Consider the following 12,690-nt stretch of genomic DNA (forward strand, 5'->3'; position numbering starts at 1 on the left):
AAATGAGGGGGAAAGTTGTCCCATTCAGTGCTGCAGGATGTCACCATGCAGGGTTTACGCCTGCATATATGAAGAAGGCAGCATGTACATATATGTTTGCGAGTGTGCTGGTGAGGGGGAGGGGGATTTTTAACAGCCATTTTACTATACTTTCAGATTCCCATGCAGCTCGCAGCTCCCACCTACGGTACGTCACCTGTGCATGGCATATACCGCCTGCCACAGCAATACCCCCGCTCCCCTCTTCTCTCCTACGTGCCTACCCCACCCCATTCTTTCTTCACCCGTAAATCGCACTCCTGGCCATGGCCGGGTGCTGGGATTTTCGCCTGCTCGGGTGGGAGTAGGACTGGGGGCTCCTCTTCTCGCCCGGTGCCTCCCAGACACACCCCACCCCACCCTTGCCACCCCCTCCGTAGTCTGCAGTGTCCCCGCTCCCCTGTCGCTTCCGTGCAGTGGGAAAGTCGTTGGGTAATTGGGTCCAGATTGAAGATTTTAATTATTCATGAGGCTGGCAAGGGACTTGGGGGGGTGGCTGCTGGGGTGGGGGTGGGGTGGGGAGGTGACGAGTCGGGGAGAGCTGGTGAACAATTCTGGGAAGGGTAAGGGAGGGAGGCAGGGAGAGGCAGCGTGTGCATGTGTGATGAGCAGTAGCTGTGGACCTTCCAGTTGCTGCTAACTGCCCTGGTGTGTGCGTGTGTGTGTGCGTGTGTGTTTGAGCAGTGTGCGAGAGAGCGAGGGAGAGAGAGGGAGAGAGAGAGAGGGAGGGAGGGAGGGAGTGGAGAGGGTGGGGGGGAGAGATAAGAGAGAGAAGAGGAAAAGGAGAGAGGAGAAGGAAGGAAGAAGAAGGAAGGAAGGGGACAATACGATCATGCTGTGCTGTATGAGAAGAACAAAACAGGTAGAGCTGAAGATTTTTATGTATATATTTCTTCTTGTTAAGAGATCTCCCAGGTTACTGGGTGTCCGTGGGGTGCGTGTCTGGCTGAGTGTGTGAGGGGCTGGGGTAGGGGCTAGGGTAGGGGGGAGGAAATTTCAGCTGTTTTCAGCAGACGTCTCTTTTGCGATTCTTCAGCATGTTGTGACTGAAGGGTCTTTTCACACCCTGCCACTCGACTGTTTTGCCTTTCTGGGGCTGGTAATGTGGGGAAGGGGGGTGGCCTACATCCACATTTTGGGAGCTACAAGAATCTCCCCTCTATTCTTATTATTTTTTAATAGTGGGCAGATGTCTTGCCTAGGATTTTGTGTCGGTGGTTCTGAGGGTGTGGATGGGGGGTGGGGGGGGCGGTGCGGCTAGCAGGAAACGTGGTGAGATCTGGCTCTACCTTGGAGATAAAGGAAGCAATTCTTCATCTTATGCCAAAAAAAGAAAGGATGCCCAGTGAGCCTTGATCCCTGGTCAGAACACTCTCTATTGCTCCTGGCTCCAATGAATGGAAAATGCTTTATGTGCATGTGCTGTGAGGTGGCTCGGAGGACAGGTGCATTCATTTTTTTGTGTTACAACAATCTGAGCAAGAGCAACCTGAAGCTTTTTTTTCAACCTATGCTATAGTGAAAAATGCAATTAATTAATAATAAAAGCATTAACCAGGGGAGGAGGAGAATCACCCTCTTTGCAATACCCTTCATAGTACAACCAGTTAGACAACTGTGCACCAGCTGGTAAAGAGACAGAGGACCACGCCTCTGTCAGCTCCGAACTCGGGTGGGATAAGAGAAGCTCACAGTGTGAACCTGTTGGAAACCAGTTCATTCTCTTTACTGGTACCACCTGTCTTTTCCTATAAGGGCACTGGGATGATGAGAAGGTTTGGGTGGTGGCTAGTTTTCAGTGCCAAATTTTTTATGTCCAAAATGATAATGAAATTGAAAAAAACCCCACTAGTTAGATCATGCCTCCCTCTCCCTTCCCCTTTTTATTTTGTGTGAAAGCCCAAATGTGCTACTGATCAAGAGAGCCTATTTTGGCTGAACCTCTTGGACTTCCTTGGGAGGATGCTGGATTTATGCAGTTGGAACTTTGAGGCAGTAACTGGCCCCAGATATCTTTGTAAAGCATTTTTGAAACTTCTCTGAATATTGGATTTGTAGGTAGCAACAAGGAGCTTTGGTGCTCGTTCTGAGCACACAATTCAACTCAATCTTAGGTATGGCACCATACCGGTTACTTTCTTTATATATGCATACATTTATATATCTCTTACGATATAGCACTGCAGTATTCTGGAGCAATAGCCTAACACACTAATGTGAATAACCCCGGTTACTGTAGAACTGCACAGTGTTGAAAGAAAATCCAGGTTAAAATGTGTTTCTGAATGGAGATGTGTGTGCTATAAAATGAAGGCGCAATTTTGTAGAATAATGGGGAGGGGCAGGTGAACAGGATAGAAAGAGACCCTGCGTCATCCAGTGTTTTTTCCCATGCAGGTTTTTTCAAATGCTTTGCAATTAATGATACGTTCACTAAAATCTGGAGGGAGGTGGTAGTGGCTGGGGGGGGACATGTTGCAGCCAGCCAACAGAGCACATTCAGCTGGCAAATATGGGATAAAAAGAGCAGAGGAGGAGAAGGAAGGCAGACAGAGAGGCAGAGTGACAGAGCAGTGGGCGAAGGTGCACAGCCAATTTTAAAATAAAGTAGGTAGCTTTGGGATTCTTTGGAGTCAGAAGAGACTTGTTAGGGGAAGAGGATAATTTTGCCCATGCTATCACAGCTTGGGCATTAAAGCTCCTGAATAATATTCCGATGCATCTGTTCTTTACATCTCTATGGGTTTACTTCTGTCATTTTGTATTCTGACATATTTAGAAATGCATGGCATGCAGGTGTCTTGATCGCACATAGTCCTCTCTTCCCACTCTGTGCATTAATCCACCGCATGGTACACACCCCTATGCGTGTGCATGTGCAGCACACATCTCCGCTCTCCGGTCACTTGCATCTGTACTACACATACATGCACAAGCACACATGCACTCGTTCGCACATGCTTTCTGATCCTTTTGCAGCCATACAACCTGAATGTGCCTGCCCATACGTATTTGGTGGATGTTCCTGGGCTCAGAGCCCAACTCCTGCTTCTATACCTGAATACACACCATCATAGCTAAAATGGCAATATAGTAATGTGCTCAGCAAAGCTGGTGACACACCAGAGGAATCTTTAATTTGGAGAAGAAAAAGGTGTCGGTTTTCAGCTTTTGCTCTTCCTCTGTCCCCACCCAGACCTTTCTGAGAGAGAAGAAGATGCAATGTGTTCAATGTGTGCAGGCAAGAGTTTCCTTCCCAAAATAACGACAGCTCTCCTCAAATTATTTTTCAGGGGAAGCCCCTGGTGTCTCGCCTTTCTGGCAGCTAAAGAGCAAAATGTTGAAATTACAGGCTTGGGCGTGGAAGAAATCTCTTCACGTATGTGTCTAGGTGTGCCAGTATGTGTCTGTCCTCCCACCCCTCAAAGACAAATATGTTCACACACTGGTACCTTGCAGATTATTCTTCCTTTTGAATACGATGCCAATGTGAAGAGTGAAGTATCTGACTGACTGTGCCCACCCATGAGAGATGTAGATAGCTTGGTGTTGTCATTTCTGCCTACAGCTGATTGCAGCACTGAATCTGTGTCCATAAAATATTCAGCTGAAAGGTGGCATAACCGAAAGGCTGGGTCAAGCAATTTCTGAAAAATTGAGCTCAACCTTTACTGCCAGCAAGAGATGAAGTCAGTAGTACATAGGGCTGGATAGTTAGGTAGGTGGCTAGAAATGCAAGTGTTGCATGTACCGCATACTAGAACAGATGGACATTATGGGGGTATCTGCTCAGTATTGGATTGCATGAGTGATTAAACAATAACCCGCAAGCAGGTTTCCCACTTGTGGGTGAGATGAGTCTCATTCATCACCAGCCATATCTGACGGCTTCCCTCCCATTCCGTCCTCTCCTCCTCGCCCCTGTGCTGGAGAGCCAGCGGCTGCAAAGGTTTAAGCCTGCCACACCCATCAAATCAAAGAAGGGAGGGGGGAAGAGCCAGTCTGCATTTCTTTCCCCATCCACACGAGCAGCATGAATAAACAGGGTTGTACCTCCGAAGATGCAGCTTAATGCAATTGGAGAAGCAGAAAACATTAGGGAACTGTTCTAGCAATTACAGCCAGCTGGTGAGGTGTCTTGTCATTCAAGGAACTGCAGAGGTGTGCAGGAAGGAGGAAATCGAGAAAAAGAGAGAGAGGAAGATGCACACAGAGTTAAGGTTTTCTAGCCTCATGATATTAAAATGCCTTGGACCTCATTTAGAATAACTCAATTATGCCGCACAATCCAGATTCTTCAAAACTTGCAAGGCACTGTCTTACCCTGAAACACTAACGTGGAGAAAGGAAAAGAGGTATTTTAAAGGAAAGGTGTCTGTCCATCCACGCCCCTCCTCCCTCTGCTTGCCAGCATGATGTAAATCACCACAGACCATTGACTTCAGGGCAGAGGCATTTCATCTGCACCTGGGGAGAGGCTAGCCTCTGCCTTTCTGAGAGACACCGTGTAGTTTCTGTGCTTCTTCCGGTAAACAATGGCTGAGTTTAATTACTCCAGGTCCTTACTACTTCTTTTCCTGCGGCGATACCCCTGGGATTTCTCCTGACAAGAGTGTCTCCAGAGAAGCACCCCTCCCATCACCCTGTCCTTCTCCACTGCCTTTGCTGACTATTAGAGACATTGATTTCTCCTAGATCACATAATGTAACTGTTCTTAATGGCACAGACAAGCCCCCTCCTAGGGAACTAATTGCAGGCAGAGTTTCCAGGGGGAGAAGAAGAATGGTAATGCTTAGAGGGAAAGAAACCAGTCTGTTGATCCAAATTGCCTATTGCCGCTTGTGCCTGAATGATAGTCCCAGCAAAAAAACAGTCAGGCAGTACCCACTGGTACATAGATGCATCCCGACTGAAAGGGCTGTGTTGAATCTTCTATCTATCTGTGCCAGGCTGGGTACACGTGTGCAACCTGAGCAAATGACATATTTTCTGAGGGCTTGTCCTGGCCTAATGTGGAGGGTGACCGAATGATCTCAAAGTTGCTCCCTGCCTGAGGATAAGAAAATGGGCTGTAGCTCCAGCATCTGCCCATGCCATGCTGAGAGGGTGGGAATCACTTGGGGTTGAGGGATGAGAGGGACTGACTGGAAGGAGAAAGTGCAAAGAGGTTTTACCTCAAGTCTGCTCTATTTCAAGCCAACTGTCATGGATTGTGTGACACCATCCCAGCATCTAGTAGCCTCCCTGCACAGACATTATATTTCTCCCTCCTCATTTCCCAGAGAGCAGGAATTCCCCACTGCTGGCAGTGGACAAGTTGCAAGGCCTTCTTGTGCTAGTGGGAAGGTGAACTGGCCCATTTGCCCATTGCAAGATGAAAGCAGGCTGATAGTCTTGCAAGACATAGATCAAGGATGTGTATACTTGCTTGCATCCACTGGCCTCGTGATGTGGGGCATGTGTTCCCCTCAATGAATCTTGTCTGCTCCATGTGCAGAGGATGTGGGGCATGAGTAGGAACAGCCTAGTCTGTACCAAGCAGGTATGTATAGGCTGAGGGACTGGTGTATCAACAGGTAAAACAGCTGGCATAGCCTGAAGATTGCCTCTGTTTTCGGCTGAGGTAGTATGAAGCAAAAGCACCAAGTATAATACAGGACCTCTGCATGCTTCCAGTAGACTGGTGGTGCATCACTGACTACTGCTTGCTCAGTCCATGCATTGCTGGCCCATGCGTCCTTCTTTCTGTACAACTCTCCTGTTGTCCCCTCCTCCTGCACGTCAATGACTTGCATCTCTTCTGTTGCTTTGGGCTTCCTCCCTACACAGGGAGGGCTTTATTTGGATTTGAGAATGAATGATAGCTCTGATGACAGTTCCAGGCTAAAGGCACCTGGAGATGGGAAACCTTTTGATGGCAGCTCTCTTTGTGGATGCCCTTTGGAAGTCGCTATATGATTCCCCTGTGTGTTGTGAGTCTGACAAGTCTCAGGGATAGATTTAGCAGCAGTCCACACCCGGCTGCATCTGAGTTTTGAAGGCGCAGTGACCAGCTGTAAGGCAACAGCCATAGCCCAGTAACTTTACACAGGGGAATGCTGGGCTGGTAAGGGGAGATTTGCCATCCAGAAAGGCTCAGTGGAAGGTGTATGTGCCTTGCTGGTGGAAATACCAGAATGCCTTGCTGTGGGAATACCAGAGCAGGTATCTGGGTGAAAGACCTCTCAAAACCTGAAGTCTGAAGTCAAAGTCTGGAATCCATCCACATTAATTTCATCTATAATTCCAAGATCCTCCTGAGCACACTGGGAGGTGACATGTAACCTCAGAGCTCTGATGGCATCAAGTGGAGAAGGTGTTTATATTTCCTTAGGGCTCTCTCTATCACCTGCTGAGTGTGTATGTAAAACTCCATGGCTTTTCAAGGTTTCAAGCACCACAGGCCAGTAGTTAGTATATAGGAATTTGTTTCAGGAGAGCTGGTTTCTCTTCCTAGCAGTGCTATTAACCTGCTTTCTGAATTGATCTAAGCACAGTTTCTCTGCCTGTCATGGCCGTCTCTGCAAGATGCCTTTTTAATTTGGAAACAAAATAACTAGTGTGTAGGAAAAAAAAAGGATTCAGTAGCTCTCAGGTGAGAGGTACTTTAGAGAGGCAAAGCATTACTTTAGCTGTCCTCAGTCACTCCTGCAGTGCTGGAATGTTTATTAGCCACTTGTGTTCCTTTAACACAAACCATTGATTTTCATCCCAGACCCAGGCTTTATTCCTATGGGTCAGAGTCTGAGAGTAGCGCTACAACTTAGTTTTCTCCCCGCTATTCACCAGTGTGCTAGCTGCTCCCCTACCACTATAATGATCTAGCCTGTAGCAACCTACAAGTGTACGGGGTGGAGGAATAGTGTAGTGAAAACAGTGACTTGTTTTTAATATAACAAAAGGAACTTGTGCTTTTGGAGTTACACTGATCCCGCTGTCTCCGCCTGTTATTCATTTTGTCTCCTCTCCCCATCTGTTCTGCCACTCGCCTTCCTCCTGCTCTCTTGACCATGCAGTCCTCCTGCTGCTGCTTCTCTCCTCCAGCTGGGTACCAACCCTCCATTAGGCTGTGCTTCTTGGGGACTCCTGCTGGCAGCATCAGCCACTACCATCAGGGTCTTATTCCCTTCACCCTGCCTGGCACTGGTATCAGAAGGGAAGCTGGTGGGAGGGAAAACTACGTGGGTTCTTCCTTTGTGTTTCCAGTTGCTTTCGCAGCTTCCCCAGTTCTCCTCCACTGGTGCAGCTGTCACAGCGACTGCAAACGAGCACCTATGGACAGAGACAGCAAAGTGCTGCGTCTTCACCTGTCACGTTGCTGTCAGCATAGGTAAAAAGTTGCCCGCCTCCAGCAGGCTGCTGGGAAAGGGTATGACTGCCATCAGAGCAATGCATACAGTACAAACTAGTGTCACCATCCCTGCTTTCTTGGGAGTTCATTCTTCTTCTGGGCTTGCCCCTTGGCTATTAATACTGCTGCTGGGTGGCAGGCTGTGCTCCAGCTGTCTTGTTGACCCAAGAAAGATGTCCTGAGCCTGCCTTCCTCCCACCAGGTTCGTTTGGCTTTGATGCCTCAAAAGGGAAGCCAGGATGTACTTAAATTCTTTTAAATTATAACCAATAAATGTCAGTCCCATTCATTACTCATCTTATTTCTGAAGTTTCTTGAATTAATTCCAGCCATAATCACAGTATATCTCTATTTATAGAAAGCTGGGACATCTCACAATATTTAAACATTCTCTCTGTTGGAGACACCTTTCTGTAAGGGCTAGTAATTAGTAAAGCTAAAGGCTTTAAAAGAATCCTACTCACTTTGTTTGAATGCCCCTAAGATTTAGGAGTGCAGGGCAGTGTGTTTGGATCTGAACCTAGCTCTGAAGATAATCTGTTCCCACTTTTCTTATAATTGCCTAGGAGTGAAAGTGCGGTCTCAGTAACTTCAGGCTTTTTATGAATTGGGATGATTTCTAATAATTGGTCATCACCAGAATAATTTACAGCTTCGATTACTCTTACAATTTTTAAGACTATTATCAATTGGCATCCAGTTCATCAGACTATTGAATAGAGTCTAATCCATTTATTTTATTAATAGTATCAAACGACCTTATAAATCTGCAATGTTAAGTACTCATGGCTTGGGTGGCATGGTGGCATGCTTTGCTTTTTTGCACACAAGGACAGTCATTTATTGCAGCTCAGCCTGAAACCAGCACGATGTAAACTGCAGTGGTTTTGAACTGACCATTGTTCATCCTGTATCATTCCTTCTGTCTGCCCACAGCTTTAGGAGTAAGGTATTTGGTGGTGGATTTATAAATAACAAAAATCATCTAGGTTTGGAAGGACAGACATAAAGGAACAAGTATCACTTGCTGATTTGCTGGCAGTAAAATTTGCAGCCATTTAGTTTCATGTAAGAGTGAAGTCCACTGCTGGAAGTAACCCACTGAGAAAATGCAAGGAGAGCATCACCTGCTTGACTGTGCCTGAGAAGCACCTGGTGCCTCTGGGAGGTGGTATTGGAACAACAGGGAACTGGAACAACAGGGAACTGGAACAATGGGGAACTGAAGCAAAGGGGCTTTTAGAAGCTGGACCAAAAGTTTATCCTCAGCAGGGACACTTCACTGTAGATTGGAGAGTTACACTGAAATGTGTGATTCTCCTCCTCTACTCCATTCTGGTGAGACCCCACCTGGAGTGCTGCATCCAGCTCTGGAACCCTCAGTACAGGAAAGACATAGACCTGTTGGAGAGGGGCCAGAGGTGGCCACAAAAATGATCAGAGGGCTGGAAGAGCTCTGCTGTGAGGACAGGCTGAGAGAGCTGGGGTTGTTCAGCCTGGAGAAGAGAAGGCTCTGGAGAGACCTTATTGCAGTCTCTCAGTACTTCAAAGGGGCCTATGAGAAAGATGGGGACAGACTTTTTAGCAGGGCCTGTTGTGGTAGAACAAGAGGTAATGGTTTTAAACTAAAGGAGGGGTGATTCAAGCTGGACGTGAGGAAGAGAATTTTTACACTGAGGGTGGCAAAACACTGGCACAGGTTTCCCAGAGAGATGGTAGATGCCCCGTCCCTGGAGACATTCCAGGCCAGGCTGGATGGGGTTCTGAGTAACCTGATTTAGTTGAAGATGTCCCTGCTCATTGCAGGGGGGTTGGACCAGATGACCTTTGAAAAGCCCCTTACAACCCAAATGATTCCGTGATTCCTCCGACTGGCGTCACCTTTCTTAGGGTGAAGATTTTCATTCTTAGCTTGTTATGTTGGAGTAGTCAGTCTAGCACCTTGCAAAGGCTGAGTTAGAATTTGTTGGAATGGAGACCTTCCTTGATCAAAGATGAAAAACAGTGGTTTTAACCCTTCCTGCCCTTTGCATTTCCAGTGGAAGACCCAGAGGAACTTCAAGCCCTATATAGAGGTTTGAGGACAGAGACCCAGAACAGAAAATTGATGTTTAATGTTGACTGTTAAAATTGCAATCAAAAGTTTGAGAAGGATGCAACCAGTCCCACCTAAAGAACAGGATCTAGCAAATGGCTTTTGCCTTGTATTCTAAATTCCAGTCAGAATACCAACTAGAAGAGATTACATCCTAAGGAAAGGATATATGGAGCAAGAAAAAAAAGATCTCCCCCCAAAATAAATGAAGAACTGAAGCTAACTGGAACCTCCATGAAGCAAACAGAAGTTGAATAGCTTCCAGAGGATACTTAGCTAAGTTAATATATGAATCAATACCGGAAGCTCCCTCTTATATGGTAAAAAAGAACCTTATGGAGCTTATATGGAACAAAAAGAACCCTCCATTATGATGCCAGTGTACAAGACTCTGTGGAAGACAAAAGAATTGACAAATTAGTAAAAAAATGATCCCTAATGGCTTATAGGAACTTTGAGCAAGTCTTCCTTTAAAAATCAGTTCATTTATCCCTAGGTTCCTTGCTCTCTTATTTTGAGTCATATGATTGAGAGGAGATTCAGGAGGAGATGCCATAAGACAGTGCCTTATCTTGAAGAATTTCATTACTTTTTAATTAGGGAGTGGCTGACAAGAGGAGTCTGAAATGTGTCACAGTATTTTACCATTCTTCCAAAATGAGACAGAAGAGATTGTTTTAAGTTGAACTACCCTCTTAGAGGTGTCTGTCATAGGCTGTAGAACTTTAGAGCTTCCTTCCTTTCTAACTGTGGAAGTGCCTGAAGTCCTAAGATAATTACACTTACATCTGTAAAGTCCTCTAAACATTTAAAGGCATGCCTAGATGATCCTTAGTTTTATAAGCAATAATCAACTCTAATACTTACTTAACAGCTAAGCTACCATGGGCTCTACAAACGAAGTATTCTTCCAGTTATTTTTCTTGCACAGCCAAAATGGGTAAGTTTGTCAGAGCACACAGGTCAAGTGTCTGCACAGAATGCATTCAGGAGGAAAGGAACGTACTGCCTTCCTTTTATCCAGAAACACTTTGGTTTAAGTATTTACCCAGAGATGTGGTGAATATATGATCTCTGTCTGGATATGTCCGTACCCCATCTCCCAGGAGAATGTGCTGTTAGACTGCAGAATATACTAGGACCAGTGTTTCCTGAAGAAGCTGATCTATTTTGCACAAATAAAATATGAATTGGGCCAGAGTGAGAGGGTGGAAGAATATCATCCTGACTCTCTGCCTTAGTGTTCATGATGCTCGTGGATGGGAGGGAAGAGCTTTGGTTAAAGCTTTACATCATACATTGTCAATAAGGCCAAAGCATTTTATGCCCAATTTGTATGTCTCCAGTAACATGGTCACCTGCAAGCTGATGGCTAAAATAATTAATAGGAGCCACAAAGAAGGAATATCAGGATCTAGGAAAAGCTGAACAAGTCAGGATGTACTGATGTAAGATGATTGTTTCAAGTCATTCTAGCTTATTTACACAGCTGATGGAAGCAGTCTCTGAACCATGAGCTTTGAATGCTTTGAAGAATCACAAGGGCTGGATGAAGTGTCAGAAGGATAAAAAAGAATGAGAAGATAAGAAATGACAGACTACTCAGTTTAACTTCATTCCTAGAAAAAAAAAATGGTGGAAATAATCAAATAAAGGAGATTATTAAGAGCCAGCACAGATCTGTCAAGAACAGATCATGTCAAACTAATTTTGCTTTCTTCTGTAACAAGCCTTGTGGATACAGGGGAAGTAGTTGTCATACCTTGTCATTTATAAGGATTTTGACATTATCTAACAGGCTTTTATCGTAAGTGAAGCAAAGAAACATGATCCAAAGGGAAACATTACAGCAGGGATGCAGAACTGATATAGATAATCCTACTCCATGAGCATTTCTTCCTGATTTCCTGTTGAAACAAAGACTCTACCAAGGGGATTGCCAAAAGCTTGAGGTGTGGCCTGCTAATGCTTTGTGTTTTCATTCAATGTATTGTACTTACTATTTTAATTTCAACCTGGATGACTGTGTAGAGGAAGTGGGTTTTAAAATCTGCAAATGGTAGGAATGAGCCCAGACTAGTGGAAATTACTGGAGTTCAAGACAAACTTGTCAAACCAAGGACCTGGTTTGAACAGCATCAGAGCTAATATAAAGTGCTCTCTGTGGGAATGATTAATTAACTGCAATCAGCTGTCCATGGGAGCCAACAGGCATCCTCCAGGAGGCAAGATGGAGTCTCTAGATGACCACAAGTCCAACGTTAGTCTAGGACATCATTCTATCGTCAAAAAGGAAAACATCATCCTACAAGGTTGTGCAAATGGGAGTACAGGCTGTAAGACACATCTACTAAGTCTTCAGCTCTGATAAGCACATGTATAATAAGGCTCAGCTGAAATGTCATGCCTTGGTCTTGTACTGCACTCTAAGAAAGTGTGGTCCACTGACAGAGAGTGCAGACTGTGATAGTAAGAATTGCTGGTGGTCAAGGGAAATACAATTTGTGAGGCAAGACTGAAATAATTAGGGTCGTTTAACCTAAAAGGAATAAGGCTGGTGCTAGTCTGGCAAGTGCAAGAAAAATGGGAATAATCTGTTCTTCCTGTTCAGGATGGATGAAACAAGGAGTAATGGTCTTTAATGGCCTGTTAGAGTGATTCAGACTAGACTTTAGGAAGAGGCCAAAAAGATTGTGATGCACTGGAATAGATGGAGAAAACTATGGCAGCTCCAATCACTGAGGGGCTGTAGGAGGTACATCTGGGCCAGAGAACGGACTAAATGATCTCTTGTGCTCTCTCAACACTATTTTGTGTTATCAGTATCAAATATTCACTGAAGCAGGAACTGGACCCAGTCTGTCCTCTTGCAGAAGAGTGCTTAACCAGTAGGCTATAAAGCTATATTTACTTCTGTGCTCTCTCTGTCTCTGGCCTCATGCTTATTTTATTCTTCCATTTAAAAAAAAAAAAAAAAAAAAAAAGCCTAAGTGCCTAAGCAGGAAAAGCCAGGGGCAGCTTACTCTAAACAGTCTTCTGTAGGAGGAAGGTAAGACTTGAGATCTTTTCAGGTATAGTAGAGAGTTGAATCAATATCTCCTGTCATTTAGGGAAACTAGTCCCTCCATTGAGATACTAGAGAAATATCTATCTACTGCATGCTGT

General features: G+C 45.2%; 1 protein-coding gene across 1 annotated transcript in view; it reads left to right on the top strand.

The window, feature by feature from the left end:
• Positions 1 to 770: 770 nt before the first annotated feature.
• GAP43 (growth associated protein 43) overlaps positions 771 to 12,690 on the top strand; it is a 63,348-nt gene continuing 51,428 nt past the window's right edge. The window contains exon 1 of the mRNA XM_065829234.2: positions 771 to 901. Within this exon, the coding sequence (XP_065685306.1) occupies positions 872 to 901 (30 nt within the window). The 5' untranslated portion in view covers positions 771 to 871. The remainder of the gene's footprint in view (positions 902 to 12,690) is intronic.

The sequence above is a fragment of the Patagioenas fasciata genome, chromosome 1 (assembly GCF_037038585.1).
Source record: "Patagioenas fasciata isolate bPatFas1 chromosome 1, bPatFas1.hap1, whole genome shotgun sequence".
Classification (NCBI taxonomy): domain Eukaryota; kingdom Metazoa; phylum Chordata; class Aves; order Columbiformes; family Columbidae; genus Patagioenas; species Patagioenas fasciata.